Source organism: Oncorhynchus nerka, linkage group LG12, assembly GCF_034236695.1.
Source record: "Oncorhynchus nerka isolate Pitt River linkage group LG12, Oner_Uvic_2.0, whole genome shotgun sequence".
Taxonomy (NCBI): domain Eukaryota; kingdom Metazoa; phylum Chordata; class Actinopteri; order Salmoniformes; family Salmonidae; genus Oncorhynchus; species Oncorhynchus nerka.
In genome coordinates, this window is record NC_088407.1 from 22,710,674 (window position 1) to 22,730,457 (window position 19,784).

Consider the following 19,784-nt stretch of genomic DNA (forward strand, 5'->3'; position numbering starts at 1 on the left):
TGTGCATTGTGAACAATAAGTTGGAAGACAAGATGTTTGACTATAAAACAACTTTTTGAAGAAAGCTGGACTCCAAGAAACAGATGTCCTACAAAAACTTCCATGGACACTATTAAATATGTACACCATGTTATTATGTGGACTAAAAATGAACCCTTTTATTGATGTGAAAGCTGATTTGTGTATATATATATATATATGATCTAACCTATTATAATGGAAAAATGTGAAAAACTTCAATAAAGATTATTTTAAAGAGGCTGGTACTGAGACTGGAAGGCAGTCGGGAGTAGTCAAGACCAGGTGGGAGCAATCTAGTCAATGAGAGGAAACAGGCGCAATGTCACTGAATGTCACCTGTGTTATCCATCATTAGTCATATCTTGTGGACCTCTTTTTTTGTCAATAAAGAACTGAACTGGGCTTTGTTTGTCATGTCATAGCAATTTAATGCCACCTACAAGGACATATGTCACTGTTATGTTAGTTATGGGGAAGGGAGGTTTCCAGGTAACACACCATGGGATGTTTGGGATGTCAGGAAAGGATTGGGGGTTAAACAAGCATCAGCTGTCACAGCAGCTTACCGATCATTGCACCGGTACACAGCCCATCTGTAAATAGCCCACCCATCTACCCTATCCCCATATTGTTATTTCTTTTTTTGCTCCTTTGCACCCCAGTATCTCTACTTGCACATTCATCTTCTGCACATCTATCACTCCAGTGTTAAATTGCTAAATAGTAATTATTTCACTACTATGGCCTGATTATTGCCTTACCTCCCTAATCTTACTACATTTGCACACACTGTATATGTCATGCCCTGACCATAGAGAGCCCTTGTTTCTCTATGGTGTAGTAGGTCAGGGCGTGACTGGGGGGTATTCTAGTTTATTTTTCTATGTTGGTGATTTGTATGATTCCCAATTAGAGGCAGCTGGTAATAGCTGTCTCTAATTGGGGATCATATTTAGGTAGCATTTTTCCCACCTGTGTTTGTGGGATAATATTTTGTGTTTGTGCACCACGTCATCACGTTTCGTTAGTTTATTGTTTTTGTTTTTCAAGTTTCACTTTAAATAAATATGTGGAACTCAATTTCCGCTGCGCCTTGGTCCGTCTCTCCTCACGTACGTGAAATTGTATAGATTTTTTCTATTGTGTTATTGACTGGACGTTTGTTTATCCCTTGTGTAACTCTGTGTTGTTTGTGTCGAACCGCTTTGCTTTATCTTGGCCAGGTCACAGTTGTAAATGAGAACTTGTTCTCAACTGCCCTACCTGGTTAAATAAAGGTGAAATAAAAATAAAAACAATTCTGGGAGATATGAAGAAACTACAGTTTTATAACAAGAGTGAGGTACCTGCTAGGCTGCACTTCATGTGATGTAAACCAGAGTTGAATCAGCAGGGCTTGTGGAGGTTGTGATAATGCTTCAAGCCACCCTCTTCAGGAATGGAGGAAGCAACGTGATGGCATGTTGAAGCAGGCAACGGGGTTTGTGGGGCTTTTGACAATGATGCTTCAAGCCACCCTCTTCAGGAATGGAGGAAGCAGTGTGATGCCATGTTGAAGCAGGCAAATCAGCTGTTTGTGGAGTTTATGATGAGGAGGCTTAAATCCATGTAATTTGTGAATACCATTGAAATCTGAAATCAGAACAGAAATATCTACTGTCATTCAAGAGGTATCACTGTTTCAGTAACTGCATGAGCTACTTTCATGAAGATAACTTCCCACTGTTGAATTAAATGGTGTTAAACATCCAGAAATGTCAAATTATAACACTTCCAGGGGTGAAAGTAAGGCGTTAAGGTCCGGTATGCATACCGGAAAAATAAATAGTTGGGGTGCGCCGTACAGTCAGACAATTGAACGAATGGACTTGAAAACCGGTGGTATAGCCTACGCTCCAAAATGTGATGTTATTCTACGAGAACATTGACATTTTTCTTTTCAAGGCAGAGATGAGTGGCCTAGATGTGCGCGGACAGCAGTGGAGGCATTAATTCTGGCCTAATTGACAACTGCCAAATGTCATTAACTTTTTGGTGTTTTGTGTAACAAATGTATCTTCCCATTCACCACAAGGCTGGAAATACATGTATGTTGGTAGTGGATGAATGTGTGCAGGTAGCCTAGTAAAGGAGACCTTTGAGGTGATTGTTTGACATGTGTGTGCACACATAGGAGATCCCATACCAGGAAGTAATGCATTCTACTTTCACCCCTGATCACTTCATAATTAAATGAGACAATTAGAAAACAATGAGACTTTTGACACACGTAAATCAAGTCTTATTTGCATGTGCTCCAATGTTAACATTGTTGTTGGTTGCCCAGTCATTGAGGTTATTCACTAATCACAAAGTAGCATGACATGACAAAAAACAGAGAGAGTTTTGCATAGCAGTCAGGGCAAATACGGTATATACTGTAGCAGCATTAAGGTGCATCAGTAAGGCTGAGTGACACTGAGGATTGAGTGACATTAAAACAAAATATGAGGCAAGTGACATGTCATGTTGGTACAAGTGAATGTTAAATGGGCATAGGTGTAGGTATACTGGTATTATTCAGTATGAGAACATCAGCCCCAAAATATCCTACCACTCCTGTTCCCCAAGGATGTGTCACTAATTATGTGTTACTGAGCAACAGTTAAGTTTCTCCTGGGTATTATCCCAGTATCTGTCACTCCCAGCGTGTGTGTGTGTGTGTGTGTGTGTGTGTGTGTGTGTGTGTGTGTGTGTGTGTGTGTGTGTGTGTGTGTGTGTGTGTGTGTGTGTGTGTGTGTGTGTGTGTGTGTGTGTGTGTGTGTGTGTGTAACTGGGCCTATATAAGATGACAGAGGACGGGACTAGAATGTGGAGATCAACTGGAGGTGAAGATTAAGACTGGACTAGTCTGCTGTACTATACATCTCTGGTAAGACTTCTCTGTCTAAACACTGCAAGTAGCTTTTGTGTGTAGTTGTATTATTTTATCGATTATATATATATGATATTGTTATAAAACCCTTTGACAATCTGTCTTTGAAAAAATGGCTATATAAATAAATGTGATTGATTGTTGTGTAATAGAATGATACAGGTGACCTATATTCAAATCAGTCTAGAGTCTTTGGCTTCTAGTTCTGAAGTCACATTGATAGATATGTTTAGGACATATTAATATATATTAGAATGTCTTTGGGTTTCAACTGAGTACTATAAGTCCTTGGACACAAATGTGATAATTTAGGGTAATTGTCAATCACAGTAATGTTATTATTATTAATGAGTTTTCTGACCCTATGACATGGATACAAACAAAGGGATTGGTTTGTGTTTAAAGGATCTGTTTAGTTGACTCAGTGAGAACAATGTTGCAACCAAGAAATACTCCTAAGGTAAGAAACTCATCTTCACAATATAGAATAGGACATTTGTCTGAAAGAAACCACACAATATTATAAAATATCTTATTGATAACCTACATGACGAACAACAGATCCTAGGAACAGTTCACAAAGGGACTTTATAATTGAGAAAGGAGTATCCCTTAGCCAGATAACATTCGCTATAAATCATTGTTCATTTTGGTCCCTAAGACGAGGTTCTAATCTCATTCCTGGTACTTCATAGCACAAAACCATAATCACCCAAAGACATTGTGAATCTCCTCTGTCAGTGCTATCTCATAGAGGCCCATCCTCAGTAGAACACACCCACAATAGTTAACAGAATACTCTATTCTGTCGAATAAAACAACCATTAAAATGCAATACAAGCATTATAACATCATCTTGCAATTTTCCATGACAACTCTTGGCATTCTCTCAACGTGCTTCATGAGGTGGCCTGGAATGCATTTCAATTTCATTTCAATTTTTTTCCTTCTTAATTTGTTTGTTTGAGCCAATCAGTTCAAATCCAATCAAATGTATTTGTCACATACACATGGTTAGCAGATGTTAATGTGAGTGTAGCGTAATGCTTGTGCTTCTAGTTCCGACCATGCAGTAATATCTAACAAGTAATCTAACCTAACAATTTCACAACAACTACCCAACTACTACACACAAATATAAAGGAATGAATACGAATATGTACATAAAAATATATGAATGAGTGATGCGCGAACGGCATAGGCAAGATGCAGTAGATGGTATAGAGTACAGTATATACATATGAGATGAGTAATGTAGGGTATGAAAACATATCAAGTGGCATTGTTTAAAACTTCTTCGGGATGAGACGGGCTGAAGTCCCGTTAATGGGATCGATTTGACAACAGCCAGTGAAAGTGCAGGGCGACAAATTCAAACAACAGAAATCTCATAATTAAAATTCCTCAAACATACAAGTATTTTACACCATTTTAAAGATACACTTGTTGTTAATCCCACCAAAGTGTCCAATTTCAAAAAGGTTTTACGACGAAAGCATACCATGCGATTATGTTAGGTCAGTGCCTAGTCACATAAAAACACAGCCATTTTTCCAGCCAAATAGAGGAGTCACAAAAACAGATATAGAGATACAATTAATCACTAACCTTTGATGATCTTCATCAGATGGCACTCATAGGACTTCATGTTACACAATACATGTATCTTTTGTTCGATAAAGTTCATATTTATATCCAAAAATCTAAGTTTACATCGGCGCATTATGTTCAGTAATGTTTAGCTTCCGAAACATCCGGTGTTTTTGCAGAGAGCTACATCAATTTACAAAAATACTCATCATAAATGATGATGAAAATACAAGTGTTATGCATGGAATTAAATATATACTTCTCCTTAATGCAACCGCTGTGTCAGACTTTAAAAAAGCTGTACAGCGAAAGCACACCATGGAATAATCTGAGTACAGCGCTCAGAGACCAAAACAAGCCATACAGATTCCCGCCATTTTATGGAGTCAACAGAAGTCAGAAATAGCATTATAAATATTCACTTATCTTTTTTTACATTTTTAATTTTACCTTTATTTAACTAGGCAAGTAAGTTAATAAGAACAAATTCTTCTTTTCAAAGATGGCCTAGGAACAGTGGGTTAACTGCCTGTTCAAGGGGAAGAACGAAAGATTTGTACCTTGTCAGCTCAGGGATTTGAAAATGCAACCTTTCGGTTACTAGTCCAACACTCTAACCACTAGGCTACCCTGCCGCCCCTTTGATGATATTCATCGGAATGCACTACCACTAACTGGAATCCCAGTTCCACAATAAATGTTTCTTTTGTTCGATAAAGTCCATCATTTATGTCCAAATCCCTCCTTTTTGTTTTCACGTTTAGTTCACAAATCCAAATTCACAAGGCGCGAGCACTAGGTCCAGACGAAAAGTCAAAACAGTTCCATTGCAGTTCGTAGAAACATGTCAAACGATGTATAGAATCAATCTTTAGGATGTTTTTTATCATAAATCTTCAATAATGTTCCAATCGGACAATTCCTTTGTCTTTAGAAATGAAAGGGAACACAGTTCGCTCTCATGGCCACGCGCGTGACTTAGCTCATGGCATTCTGCCAGACCCCGTAGTCAAACAGCTCTTATTCACTCCCCCTTCACAGTGGAGCCCGAAACAAAGTTCTAAAGACTGTTAACATCTAGTGGAAGCCTTAGGAAGTGCAATCGGACCAAATTTACACTGTATTTTGGATAGGCAAAGACTTGAAAACCTACAAACCTCAGATTTCCCACTTCCTGGTTGGATTTCTTCTCAGGTTTTTGCCTGCCATATGAGTTCTGTTATATTCACAGACATCATTCAAACAGATTTAGAAACTTCAGAGTGTTTTCTATCCAAATCTACTATATTATGCATATCTTAGATTCTGGGCCTGAGTAGCAGGAAGTTTACTCTGGGCACATTATTCGTCCAAGCTACTCACTACTGCCCCCCAGCCATAAGAAGTTAAAGTGGCTAGTGATACATTACATCAAGTTGGCAAGATGCAGTAGATGGTATAGCGTACAGTATATACATATGAGATGAGTAATGTAGGGTATGTAAGCATTATATAAAGTGGCTAGTGATAAATTGATTACATAAATGTTTCCATTACTAAAGGGGCTAGAGTTGAGTCAGTATGTTGGCAGCAGCCACTCAATGTTAGTGATGGCTGTTTAACAGTCTGATGGCCTTGAGATGGAAGCTGTTTTTCAGTCTCTCAGTCCCTGCTTTGATGCACCTGTACTGACCTCGCCTTCTGGATGATAGCGGGGTGAAAAGGCAGTGGCTCGGGTGGTTGTTGTCCTTGATGATCTTTTTGGCCTTCCTGTGACATTGGGTGGTGTAGGTGTCCTGGAGGGCAGGTAGTTTGCACCCGGTGATGCGTTGTGCAGACCTCACTACCCTCTGGAGAGCCTTAGGGTTATGGGAGGAGCAGCTTCCGTACCAGGCGGTGATACAGCCTGACAGGATGCTCTCGATTGTGCATCTGTAAAAGTTTGTGAGGTTTTTTGGTGACAAGCCGAATTTCTTCAGCCTCCTGAGGTTGAAGAGGCGCTGCTGCTCCTTCTTCACAATGCTGTCTGTGTGGGTGGACCATTTCAGTTTGTCCGTGATGTGTACGCCGAGAAACTTAAAACTTTCCACCCTCTCCACTGCTGTTGCCTGAAGTTCACGATCATCTCCTTTGTTTTGTTGACATTGAGTGTGAGGTTATTTTCTTGACACCACACTCCGAGGGCCCTCACCTCCTCCCTGTAGGCCGTATCATCGTTGTCGGTAATCACGCCTACCATTATAGTCAGTTGTGTTGTGACAAAGTAGGGGTGGTATACAGAAGATAACCCTATTTGGCAAAAGACAGAGTCCATATAATGGCAAGTACAGCTCAAAAAAACTAAGAGTAATGACAGTCCATCATTACTTTAAGACATGAAGGTCAGTCAATTTGTAAAATGTCAAGAACTTTTAAAGTTTCTTCAAGTGCAGTCGCGAAAACCACCCATCGCTATGATGAAACTGGCTCTCATGAGGACGGCCACAGAAAAGGAAGACCCAGAGTTACCTCTGTTGTAGAGGATAAGTTCATTAGAGTTAACTGCACCTCAGATTGCAGCCCAAATAAATGCTTCACAGAGTTCAAGTAAGAGACACATCTCAACATCAACTGTTCAGAGGAGACTACTTGATTTCGGCCAGTTCATGGTCGAATTGCTGCAAAGAAACCACTACTAAAGGACACCAACAAGAAGAAGAGATTGCTTGGGCCAAGAAACACGAGCAATAGACATTAGACCGGTGGAAATCTGTCCTTTGGTCTGATGAGATTATTGGTTCTAACCGCCGTGTCTTTGTGAGACGCAGAGTAGGTGATCAGATCCCCGGATGTGTGATTCCCACCGTGAAGCATGGAGGAGGAGTTTGAGGGTGCTTTCCTGGTGAACACTGTCTGTGATTTAATTAGAATTCATGGCACACTTAACCAGCATGGCTACCACAGCATTCTGCAGCGATACGCCATCACATCTGGTTTGCTCTGAGTGGGACAATAATTTGTTTATCAACTGGACAATGACCCAACACACCTCCAGGCTGTGTAAGGGCTATTTGACCAAGAAGGAGAGTGATGGAGTGCTGCATCGGATGACCGGGCCTCCACAACCACCCAACCTTAACTCAATAGAGATGGTTTGGGATGAGTTGGACTGCAGAGTGAAGGACAAGCAGGCAATAAGTGCTCAGCATATGTGGGAACTCCTTCAAGACTGCTGGAAAATCATTCCTGGTGAAGCTTTGAGAGAATGCCAAGAGTGTGCAAATCTGTCACCAAGGCAAAGGGTGGCTACTTTGAAGAATCTAAAATATAATTTGATTTGTTTAACTATTTTTTGGTTATTACATAATTCTATATGAGTTATTTCATAGTTAAATGTCTTCACTATTATTCCACAATGTAGAAAATAGTAAAAGTAAAGAAAAACCCTTGAATGAGGAGGTGTGTCCAAACTTTTGACTGGTACTGTATAGTGTACACACTCATAAGAAATTCATCAGAATATGAGGATGACATTTGTATGTAACACCACACCGTACTGTAATACATAGCTATGAATACGCATCCAGAATTAAGGAATAAAATACACTTTCCTGACAAAGTAAGAGTATAAGATATCAGAATCAACTAACTTTTCATTGAAATACAATGTTACTTTAGAAGTGTTATGGCTCAGTTAAACCAAACTGTATCGTCTTTTTTTCTGTCTCTCGTTCATTCTGTCAGACTGTGCGTCTGTCTGACTCCATCAATGATGAAGAGATAAAGTATGTGAAGGAGAGGAAGACTCTGATTAAGAAGTGGCTGAAAGCTCAGGGTTTCAACTGTGAACTGGTGGGTTGTCCTGTCTTCTCTATCTTTTAATCACTCTCTCACACATCTCTCCAACTACATATGGAGCCCACTCCCATGTCTCCAGCTACCAGTTGTTAGCCCTGCCCCCTCCCTTATCCTTATATAACACACTGTATGATGGGATACTGATGTAAAATCCTTTAGATTTGATCTCTCTCAGTCTCTCTCTCTCTCTGTCTTTCGTTCTCTCTATATCTCTCTCTTTATTCCTCTCTTTCTGTCTCTCTCTCCCCATCTCTCAGGAGGATGTTCCTAACATAGCGTTGCTGGGGTCAGGTGGAGGAGAGAGGGCAGCAGTGGGCATGCTGGGATCTCTGCATCAGCTGGAACAGGACAACCTGCTGGGCAGCCTCCTCTATATGTGTGGGGTGTCTGGCACCACCTGGTATACACACACACACACACACACACACTTATTTACTATTGTTCTTAGCAGGAAAGTTCATTTTGAATATGCTAGGTATCTTGCTCTCTCCTTCACTCACTCACTCTCACACACACACACACACACACACACACACACACACACACACACACACACACACACACACACACACACACACACACACACACACACACACACACACACACACACACACACACACACACACACACACACACAGGTGCATGTCATCCCTGTACAGCGATCCAGCCTCGTCATTAAGTAAGCGTTGTGATGAAATGATAAAGAAGCTGAGGGGTCCTAAAGTGAACTTGAGCAAAGCTGTTGAGTGGCTGAAATTGAGGAAAGAAGAAAACCAGGACTTCAACCTCACTGACTTCTGGGGCGCCTTCACTGCCTCCTATTTCATGAAAGAGGTCAGTGTATAGTTGTGTTTGTGTGTTTGCGTGTGTGTCTGTCTGTCTGCCAGTGTGTGTATTTGTGTGTCTGCCTCTGTTGGGCTAATTATCCCCCCATCATCTCTTCACCACGGTTGTTCTCTCTTTCCCCCTCCCCCATCTCCCCCCATCTCTCCACTCCCATCTCTTCCCCCTTGTTCTCTCTCTCCTGTATCAGATGCACACCCGCTGTCTCTCTGAAGATGCTAACATCATCAACCCCTACCCCATCTACAGCGCCATAGAACTAGACTGCCGCAAACAGGATGACACTAAAGGTGACTTATGCAGGGTTCATGCAAACTCGGAAATTCAGAACTTTCTTAGTGTCCTAGTTCCGAGTGCATAGTGAACGCAGCATCAATCAATCAAATGTAATTGCATTACATTTTTAACAAAGACAATTGTCTCACAGTGCAAGAACAATATAAATAATATAAACAACTCATGCAATATGAACCATATGAACTAACACTCATCTGTAGACACCCAAAAAGCAAGCCAGGCATTAGTCCCAGTCGGGCTACATAGCGAATAGTTTGTCATTTCAGACAAAGCAATTAATGTACATTTCTGTAATTTACCAATTTTCTGTAGGGGTGTGGTTTGAGATGACCCCCTACGAGAGTGGCTTCTCCGGATTGGGCGCTTTCATCCCCACTTCCTGTCTTGGGAGCAAGTTTGAAGGTGGAGCTCTGAGAGAGAAGAGGAAGGAAATGGACATGGTTCTGCTGCAAGGTGGGGAACCCACAGACACACACATGTACAAGCAAACGTGTGCACACACCCACACATCAATTTATTGTTGTTTGTTTGTTGTTGCTGGGCAGGTATCTGTGGGAGTGCCTTTGCAGACAAGCAGATAAACAATGATGAGGTAGTAAAAAGGATCTGGAGCTTGTTTGGAGGTAAGCTACTGTACAGCGTGCTAATTAGCCTGCTAGTTGTTAAGTGATAATGCCAGTGAAGCCGGTGTTTGGAGGATATTTTGGCACAGGAGTTGTTAGGCTCGAGACAAAGCCGAGGGTCGGCAAACTGTGCCAATATATCCTCCAAACAACGGCTTCGAGGACTAAATCACTTTTATACAATGGGCTAGCTACATATTCAAATAATGATTGACATATTTTTATTAAAAACATTTTGATGAATTTATTAATACTATTTCATCCTTCCACAAGATATAGTCGCAACACAAATCTAGGGTTGCTACCCAAGCCGGCTGGTCGGTTAAGTTGTTAGAGATGTGATCCAGTCGTTCAGTCTTTTTGTTCTGTATCTATTGGCGTGACCCAGTCGTTTGTTCTAAATGTTCCTTTGCCATACTGGCTGTGATCAGCTTTAATATTGCAGGTAGATTATAGCTTCCATCAATGTAATTGTCTTCATCGCTTCCAATCCCCCATATATTTTTTGAAAATATACAAATATGCATACATACAGTGGGGAGAACAGAACCTTTATAAAATGTATACATTTCCTTTATTACCCTCCAACCCTAACACCCCTCCCCCAATTGGAGCAAACTAGTGAACAACAACGCTAAGGCCTGTATTTCCAGCTTATACATACTATATACATTTTATGGACAGTCTATTTTACAATAGTTATATATATATTCTTTTGTTTTTACTCCTGTCCTTCCTCTACTCTCAACCTCTCCCATCTATTTCTGATGTCCATCCGGTTTGATTTCTAATTGCCATATCTTTCAAACTACTTTTTCAAAACAGTTCATAACCTGTATACGTTTTACGGGCACAGTATGTTTTACATTAGTTATCTTGTTGTTATTAGTTGTTATTAGTCCCAATCTTCAGTTCCATTTAACCCCTTCCATCTATCTCTTAACACCATCCATTGGATTTCTATTTGCCATATATTTTTCTACTGTGTTGTGATCTTTCACAAAAGTTCTGAACCTTTCTATTCTCATTGTTTTTACAGATTGTACATTTAAAATAAACTCTTTTGTTAAACGTATTATTATATTATTGATCAATTGACTATGACTTTTCAGATCGCCCAGTAGTGCCATCTGCAGGGTTTGGTCCAGGTAAATATTGCAATTCTTCAACCATTCCTGGACCTGTGACCTTATGGACAGTACCAAAACAAATGATCCAATGATTCCTCGTCTTCATGGCAATATCTGCATTGCTGGGAAGGTTGTATCCCCCATATAAATAACATTCTATTGGTTGCGAGAATTAGTATAATCATTTAAATTGAAAAGTTTTGAATCTGGCGTCATTTTGCGTATCAGTTCAAAAACCATGTGCCATGGAATCGGTCAACTATTTCGCAATCTATATGGCACAGCGGTAAATTTTTTGGTCCTTAAATGAAACTTGCTTGCTAACTAGCCAATTGCGGCTAATTACAGTCACGGCAAAAAGCCAGAATAACCGCAATGTACCCGCATTTGCATTTGTTTAATTAAGCTGTTTTCTAGTGACATTATTTGAGTACATCCATAACAGTGGGCTAATGAGGCGCAATTTTGCATGGCATAGAAATTTGCTCACGTGTCAAGGAGATCGAATTGGTAAATTGAAACAATGTTGCAAATGTCAGAGATAGACAGCAAAGTTTATACAAATCTCTGCTGTTGAAAACTAAATGTTAGTCTAAAAGAAATGTAAGATTATGACTAGATGCTTTTATAGTAGAGATCAAGTTTATAAATTGCCTGGCTGGGCTGATGAGACAGAGAATTACGTAGTCAGATGGAACAGAGTAAACAGCTATTTTAATGTCATAGATTTAGCCGTGGAATCGACACCGGCTGGAAACTGGTTTTATCCAATCAGCATTCAGGATTAGACCCACCCGTTGTATTATAGACAATAAACTACGGGACAATAGCAGACAAACTACAAGACAACACTAGACATTAAACAGGTGGGTCTAATCCTGAATGCTGATTGGTTAAAACCACATTCCAGCTGGTGTGGGGAGGTAAATTGACCAGAGGAGGCTGTTGGGAGAAGCTATAGGAGGTCAGGCTCATTGTAATAGCTGGAAAGGAATTGGCCAAGAGGATATCCTCAAGGTCCGAGGGCGGGACTTGAGATATAGATGTCTCAGACAGGGTTACCTCATCATGAGAGGAGATTGTGTTTCCAAATCACCTCCACTACACCTGACCAACCTGCTTTGTTCTGCAGGGTACGAGAGCAGTAAGGTGGTGGAAGAGAAGGTGTGTGAGTGTATGCCCTCCCGAGTGGTGAAGTGTGTGTCTGAGCTAATCAAGTACGCTGATGACCCAGATCCACTGAAGACAAAGGAAGTCATCACCACACTGGGACAGCTACTGAAGGGTGAGAGAGAGAGAGAGAGAGAGAGAGAGAGAGAGAGAGAGAGAGAGAGAGAGAGAATTATCATGAACTGTGTGATAATGTGTATAATGTCTCTAGGTCTTGTGAGCAGTAAGGGCGAGATGCTGTGGAACATGGACCCTGAGAACTGGAAGAGAACCAGCCTGGTGGAGAGAAAGAAGTTCATAGAGACAGTCAGTCTGGAGCTCATCCTCTCCTCAGACAGCTGGGCAAAAGACTGGAAGGACAAACGCTACACCTGCAACGGTAACGAGACAACTGCTCTGTCCACAGACACCACACAAAAATAACAAACAAAATAACCATGCCCAACGTATTTCAAAGTGGAACATGTCACTAAGCCTAACAAGGGAAAAGAAAGGCTACAGCTCTGGGTAGCAAGTGACACTACCCTACCCAAATCTCTCATTGGAGGTACACAGCAGATTGAACTCTGCTCCTCGAACCATTATCTCAACAGTGAGAGGAGCAAGAATTCCCAGCCTGTGCAGGGGCCTGGAAATGAATCAATGTTACTCCAACGCAGCACATAACCAATTATCCACCGCAGCGGCAAGTTTAACAAACAAAGGCAACCAACACTGGGCACACAGCACAACTCAAAACAGCTGTACCAAAAGCTGCAAACAAGCAGCTACAGAGTTTATCAAACACTAACTCCACATTTTCTCCCAAACAAAATACACTTACCAGTTAGCTTAACGAGACTAGAATTAGGCCTACTGGCATACTTTTCCATGCAACGCACCATTTGATGACGTCACAGGACAACCAAAATCACTGATACTTCTCTAAGGCACTATACCAAACACTTATAAGACTATGCAGCGAATACCAACTAAAGCGCATCCCAATTAGCATTAATCCCTTATAATGCAACAAAATACTATACGCAAAAATGTCTAGGAACCAACCATATAATCCCAGATGAGCCATCACTTGTCATGAACTGGCTCGTATCCCGTAACAAAAAGGGAGACAATGCAGAGATCATGGAATACAAAAATATATTTATTAACTGAGGTAAACTAGGGGAGGCTGGTGGAGGGAGAAATCAGAGGACAGGTTATTGTACTGCTTGGGAATGGCATCATGAACGGTATCAAACACATATCAAACACGTGTTTGGTACGATTTCTCATTCCGTTCTATCCATTGCAGTGAACCCATGATCCGATTTCTCCCACCACCAGCCCCCTGTGGTTCAGCATCATGTCCAGCCGCTCAGTCACTAAAAGAATACGTGTTCCTGCTGTAGGGGATAGTGGTTACTGGCTAAGTGTGTGTGCACGCACATATCAGACAATAGTAACCAGCAGAGGGATAGAAATGGAAGATTGGCTTGCAAGGTGGTAGATTGGGGTTGGTGAGCGGGCGTCCAACAATGACATGCAACCTGAATGTCAGGAGTTCAAATCAGTTTCTGGTCCATCTTGACAAAAGTACTTTAAGTGTATTTGTTTTCTAATTATTGTTGCTAATGCACATTTTTGACAGTACTTTCCATTGACAATTTACCCTTATCCAAGCCACTCCAAGTTAATGGCTAATCCTAATCCTAACCACTCAAAGTTAACGCCTAACCTTAACTAGTGATGTTAGGTTTGATACTGGAGCTCTGAGGCATGTGTCGAAGTCTCTAAGCAGCTAACTTTGAAGCAGTGTGCCGATGTGTGTATTATTTTATCAAAAGTACAACATCAATGACGTCTGAAGCTTCATTTTTATCACATGCTTTTTCAAACCGTGTGATACATGCCAGACCATGAGGTCATCTTTGTCTTATTTGTCTTTGTCTTCATCTTTGCAGATGAAGCGATATCCAGGGAGTCGATGAGAACATCGAAAAAGCCAGACAAAGTGCCAATAACAAACTTCTGGCTCTCCGATGGTAATGTTTTTTTTTCCTTAAATCAAATCAAACTTTATTTGCCACATGTGCCGAATACAAGTTGTGTAGACTTTACCATGAAATGCTTACTTACAAGCCCTTAACCCTTAACCAACAATGCAGTTCAAGAAAAAAAACGTACCTTTACCTTTCTATCCAGTATGTACTTACCTTTCTATCCAGTATGTACTTACCTTTACCTTTCTATCCAGTATGTACTTACCTTTCTATCCAGTATGTACTTACCTTTACTTTTATATCCAGTATGTACTTACCTTTACCTTTCTATCCAGTATGTACTTACCTTTACCTTTCTATCCAGTATGTACTTACCTTTACCTTTCTATCCAGTATGTACTTACCTTTACCTTTCTATCCAGTATGTACTTACCTTTACCTTTCTATCCAGTATGTACTTACCTTTACCTTTCTATCCAGTATGTACTTACCTTTACCTTTCTATCCAGTATGTACTTACCTTTACCTTTCTATCCAGTATGTACTTACCTTTACCTTTCTATCCAGTATGTACTTACCTTTACCTTTCTATTTACTTTCTATTCAGTATGATTACAACGGAAGGTGTGTGTTATTCCAGTAAAGGAAGGATACAGAACAGACTATATACTCTCTCCATCACTGAGATTATTTTTGACCAGTTGATATTAATTATTTGAAATTGGTGTGTGTGTCTCCCCCAGGGTTGTGGATTGTGCAGAACATTTTCCCTCTGGTCCAAAAATGGGAATGGGGAACCACGTCCAACTTCCTCTTCAAGATCGACGGTACAGTAACATCAGACCTCTTCCTAACTTGATAGCATAACTAGTATCAGTCATCAGGATCTTATGTTTCCCTCCAAAATAGCAGCTTTCTTGGTTGGTTATCTCTTTCTCTCTCTACCCTCTCTCCTCTCGCTTCTCGCTCCCCCTCTCTCTGGACCCCCCATTTCTCTCTATCCCCCTCTCTGTACCCCTTGCTCTCTCTACCCCCTCACTCTACGCTCGCTCCGTCTCTCTCTACCCCCCCTTTCTCAATCTCCCCAGATACTAATGTTCCGAGCAGCATGGCATCCAAAGAGAAGATTCATCTGGTAGACGCTGGGTTAAAGTTGAACTCTCCCTACCCCCCCGTCCTGCGCACATCGAGGAAGGTCGACCTCATCATCTCCTTAGACTTCAGCGAAGGAGACCCCTTTGAGGCAAACACACACACACACAATGTTTATTCCTATTCAAGCCTTTCAGAAGAACATGATGTGCCTAGATAGTAGTGACCCTCTCAATTCAATTCAAGGGGCTTTATCGGCATGGGAAACACATGTTAACATTGCCAAAGCAAGTGAAGTAGATAATATACAAAAGTGAAATAAACAAAATGAACAGTAAACATTACACTCACAGAAATTCCAAACGAATAAAGACATTACAAATGTCATTATGTCTATATACAGTGTTGTAACAACGTAAATGGTTAAAGTACAAAAGGGAAAATAAATAAACATAAATATAGGTTGTATTTAAAATGGTGTTTGTTCTTCACTGGTTGCCCTTTTCCTGTGGCATCAGGTCACAAATCTTGCTGCTGTGATGGCACACTGGTATTTCACCCAGTAGATATGAGTTTATCAAAATCGGGTTTGTTTCAAATGATTTGTGAATCTATGTAATCTGAGGGAAATATGTGTCTCTAATATGGTCATACATTTGGCTGGAGGTAAGGAAGTGCTGCTCAGTTTCCACCTCATTTTGCGGGCAGTGTGCACATAGCCTGTCTTCTCTTGAGAGCCAGGTCTGCCTACAGCGGCCTTTCTCAATAGCAAGGCTATGCTAATTGAATCTGTACATAGTCAAAGCTTTCCTTAAGTTTGGGTCTGCCACTGTATACTCTCTGTTTAGGGCCAAACAGCATTCTAGTTTGCTCTGTTTTTTGTTAATTCTGTCCAATGTGTCAAGTAATTATCTTTTTGTTTTCTCATGATTTGGTTAGGTCTAATTGTGTTTCTGTCCGCTCTCTCCCCTCTCTTGCTCTCTCTCTAGGGTGTAGGGGCTAGGGAGTAGTGACTAGGATGTAGGGCCTAGGGCACATGTCAAACTCATTCCACGGAGGGCTGAGTGTCTGAGGGTTTTCGCTCCGTCATTGTACTTGATTGATAAATTAAGTTACTAACTAGTAAGGAACTCCCCTCATCTGGTTGTGGAGGTCTTAATTGAAAGAAAAAAACTCAAACCTGAGCCACTCAGCCAGCCATGGAATGAGTGACACCCCTGACCTAGGCACTAGGGCCTAGGTAAAAGTGACGAGGAAATAGGTATTAGTGACTAGGAAATAGGGACTAGGGATTAGTGTCTAGGGAGTAGGGACTAGGGGCTGGTTTGGAGAAGGACATTGACATAACCATACTACTGATTCTGCTCTTCACAGACGGTGTTTAATGCCAAAAAGTACGCGCTTCAGCAGAAGCTTCCCTTTCCCCCAGTGAAGGAGAGTGTGAGGGAGGAGAAAGACCATCCGCAGGGCTGCTACGTTTTTGAGGGGCGATGCCCTGAAGAGCCCACCGTCATGCACATGCCCCTGTTCAACCTGCAGAACTGCCAAGGTCAGTTGTAGACACAGACTACTATGATGAGTATCTGTGTCTGACTTTTATCCTTGTCTCTCTGACTACGCCCTATTCTGACATCTCTTTTTTCCCCTGTCTTTTTTTTTATCTCTGTGTCATGTCTTTTTCTTGTTTATCTGCACCAACTGTCTGCTTTTTTTTGTAACAGTATTTTTATTGGAATTTCACAATTTTCACCCATATTAAGAGATACAACAACAGAGACAAAGCACACAGAACAAAAACAAGAAAAACAGCACCCACTTACACATATCTACGTGCATATATATACACATACATACATACATACACATACATACACACACATACATATACCCATGCATATACGCATACATACGCGCACGCACACACACACACATACACACCCATACATACGTACACCATTTCCCTCTTCCCGCTCGGTGCTTCTCTCACCCCATCACCATCATTGCGTCTCTCAATACATACATTTTAAACAAACTTACAAACAGAAATTAAACACAAAAGCTCAGTTTAAACCAAGAGGTTAGGTTCCACACATGGAACGTAGAGTGTAGTTCTGAAATACATAGATCCCCGCCATTCTAAGAGAATCCTTGCAGCATAATAGCTGATACCTCAGGTTCTAGGTAATTTAGATAAGGTTCCCATACTTTGTAGAACTGGTCTGTTTTAGAATGCAATGTACATGTCAGATATTCCAGAGGCACCCATTCAAATAGTATCTTGCCAATCTTTAATAGAAGGAACCTTATCACTAATCCACTGTAAAATGATGTTTTTCCTCACTGCGAAGGTAAGGATGTTGTAAAGCCTCCTTTTACCCACAGAAGTAACATGCCTACTAGGGAGACCTAACAGTAAAGAAACTGGGTCCAATTCTAGATCAACCCCTGGGATCTTTTCAATTTCTTGCAGAACACCAGACCAGTATCTTTGTATTTTGGTACATGACCATAAACAATGTGTTAGGGTGCCTGTATCAGTTTTGCATTTAAGACACCGAGGGGAAGAGGCAGTGGGGCTAAAAGCATGTCTGCGATTTGGGGATATATGCAATCTGTGTATTATTCTTAATTGGATTCTCTAGTACGATTACATATAGATATTGTTTTTGCATATCTCCAAATGTCCTCCCACATCTCTTCGTCAATAGTAACAGACAATTCTTTCTCCCACACTTGTTTCACCCTCAGACCTCTGTGTGTGACAACAGAGTTGTCCCCCAGACCTCTGTGTGTTGACATCAGAAAAGGACCTTAAAGTATCATAAAACAGACTTACAGACATTTTCCTTTGTGGGAAAAAAGCATTCTTTCAATGACAGACACATCAGGGTTACCAATTAAGGTGGTGCTCTTCAGAATATAATGTCTTACTTGTAGGAAGCGGAAAAAGTCCTGCTTTGGGAGTCAATATTTCTCGACCATCTGCTCAAATGACAACAAAATCTTATCAGCAAATAAGTCATTTATTGGGTTGTTAAGAATTGGGGTAAGAGCAGAGGTTAGTTTGGACCTTCCCAGGAAGCGTTGAACTGACCTCCATACTTTGAGTGTGTTAAGTGTAACGGGATTATTGCAGTGATCTTCTACAGACTTGAAACTTCTGAAAAATAAAAGATCCTGTAAGGGGTATTTTGAAAGAGAAGTCTCAATGTCTAACCAAATAGAGGAGCCATCATTTGTGATCCAGTCAGAAATATAACAAAGGTGGGCACACCATTGATAGAACCTGATATTGGGCAGCTCCAAGCCGCCCATAGAACTTGGCAGCTGCAATATTGCCATCTTAAGTCTTGGCTTGCGTTTACTCCATATAAAGGAATTTAGCCATCCATTTACATCCTTTATTACCTTATTGGAGAGTAATACTGGGATCATTTGGATTGGGTAAAGTAGTCTAGGTAAAATGTTCATTTTCAAGAGGGATATTCTACCCAACCAAGAAATGGGGAGAGAGTTCCAGCACTCCAGATCCTGTCTTATTGTATCAAACAAGGGAACAAAATTGGCTTTGTACATTAGCTGGAATTTAGGAGTTACAAATATACCCAGATACATGAAACCTGAGGGAGACCATTTAAAAGGGAAGGGGGGAGAAGTATTAGGTACAGAGTGTAGGCTACCAAGTGGCATATCCTCTGATTTAGTAAGGTTAATCTTTTATCTTGAGAATTCGCTGAATAATTCAATAATATTAATAAGAGATGTAATTGAAGTCTCGGGACTAGAGATTAATATCAGGACATCATCAGCATACAAGCTTATTTTATGGTGAACATCACCAATGAGCAGCCCCTGTATAGCAGGCGTTACCCTGATGGCCTCGGCCAGTGGTTCCATAACGAGTGCAAAGAGGAGAGGGGACAAAGGACAGCCCTGTCTGGTACCTCTATATATAGAGAAGCTATTTGACCGTAGCCCATTAGTAAGGACAGCCCTGTCTGGTACCTCTATATATAGAGAAGCTATTTGACCTTAGCCCATTAGTAAGGACAGCCCTGTCTGGTACCTCTGTGTATAGAGAAGCTATTTGACCGTAGCCCATTAGTAAGGACAGCCCTGTCTGGTACCTCTGTGTATAGAGAAGCTATTTGACCGTAGCCCATTAGTAAGGACAGCCCTGTCTGGTACCTCTGTGTATAGAGAAGCTATTTGACCGTAGCCCATTAGTAAGGACAGCCCTGTCTGGTACCTCTGTGTATAGAGAAGCTATTTGACCGTAGCCCATTAGTAAGGACAGCCCTGTCTG

The 19,784-nt window shown here is 41.0% G+C and overlaps 1 protein-coding gene across 1 annotated transcript in view; it reads left to right on the forward strand.

The window, feature by feature from the left end:
* Positions 1-2,865: 2,865 nt before the first annotated feature.
* The window catches only part of LOC115125526 (cytosolic phospholipase A2 gamma-like), a 40,402-nt gene continuing 23,483 nt past the window's right edge, over positions 2,866-19,784 (forward strand). The window contains exons 1-15 of the mRNA XM_065024989.1: positions 2,866-2,932; positions 3,341-3,395; positions 8,228-8,335; positions 8,599-8,741; positions 8,980-9,175; positions 9,375-9,474; positions 9,794-9,934; positions 10,027-10,104; positions 11,217-11,252; positions 12,367-12,519; positions 12,616-12,783; positions 14,348-14,428; positions 15,130-15,213; positions 15,475-15,629; positions 16,853-17,027. Of these exons, the coding sequence (XP_064881061.1) occupies positions 3,369-3,395; positions 8,228-8,335; positions 8,599-8,741; positions 8,980-9,175; positions 9,375-9,474; positions 9,794-9,934; positions 10,027-10,104; positions 11,217-11,252; positions 12,367-12,519; positions 12,616-12,783; positions 14,348-14,428; positions 15,130-15,213; positions 15,475-15,629; positions 16,853-17,027 (1,645 nt within the window). The 5' untranslated portion in view covers positions 2,866-2,932; positions 3,341-3,368. The remainder of the gene's footprint in view (positions 2,933-3,340; positions 3,396-8,227; positions 8,336-8,598; positions 8,742-8,979; positions 9,176-9,374; positions 9,475-9,793; positions 9,935-10,026; positions 10,105-11,216; positions 11,253-12,366; positions 12,520-12,615; positions 12,784-14,347; positions 14,429-15,129; positions 15,214-15,474; positions 15,630-16,852; positions 17,028-19,784) is intronic.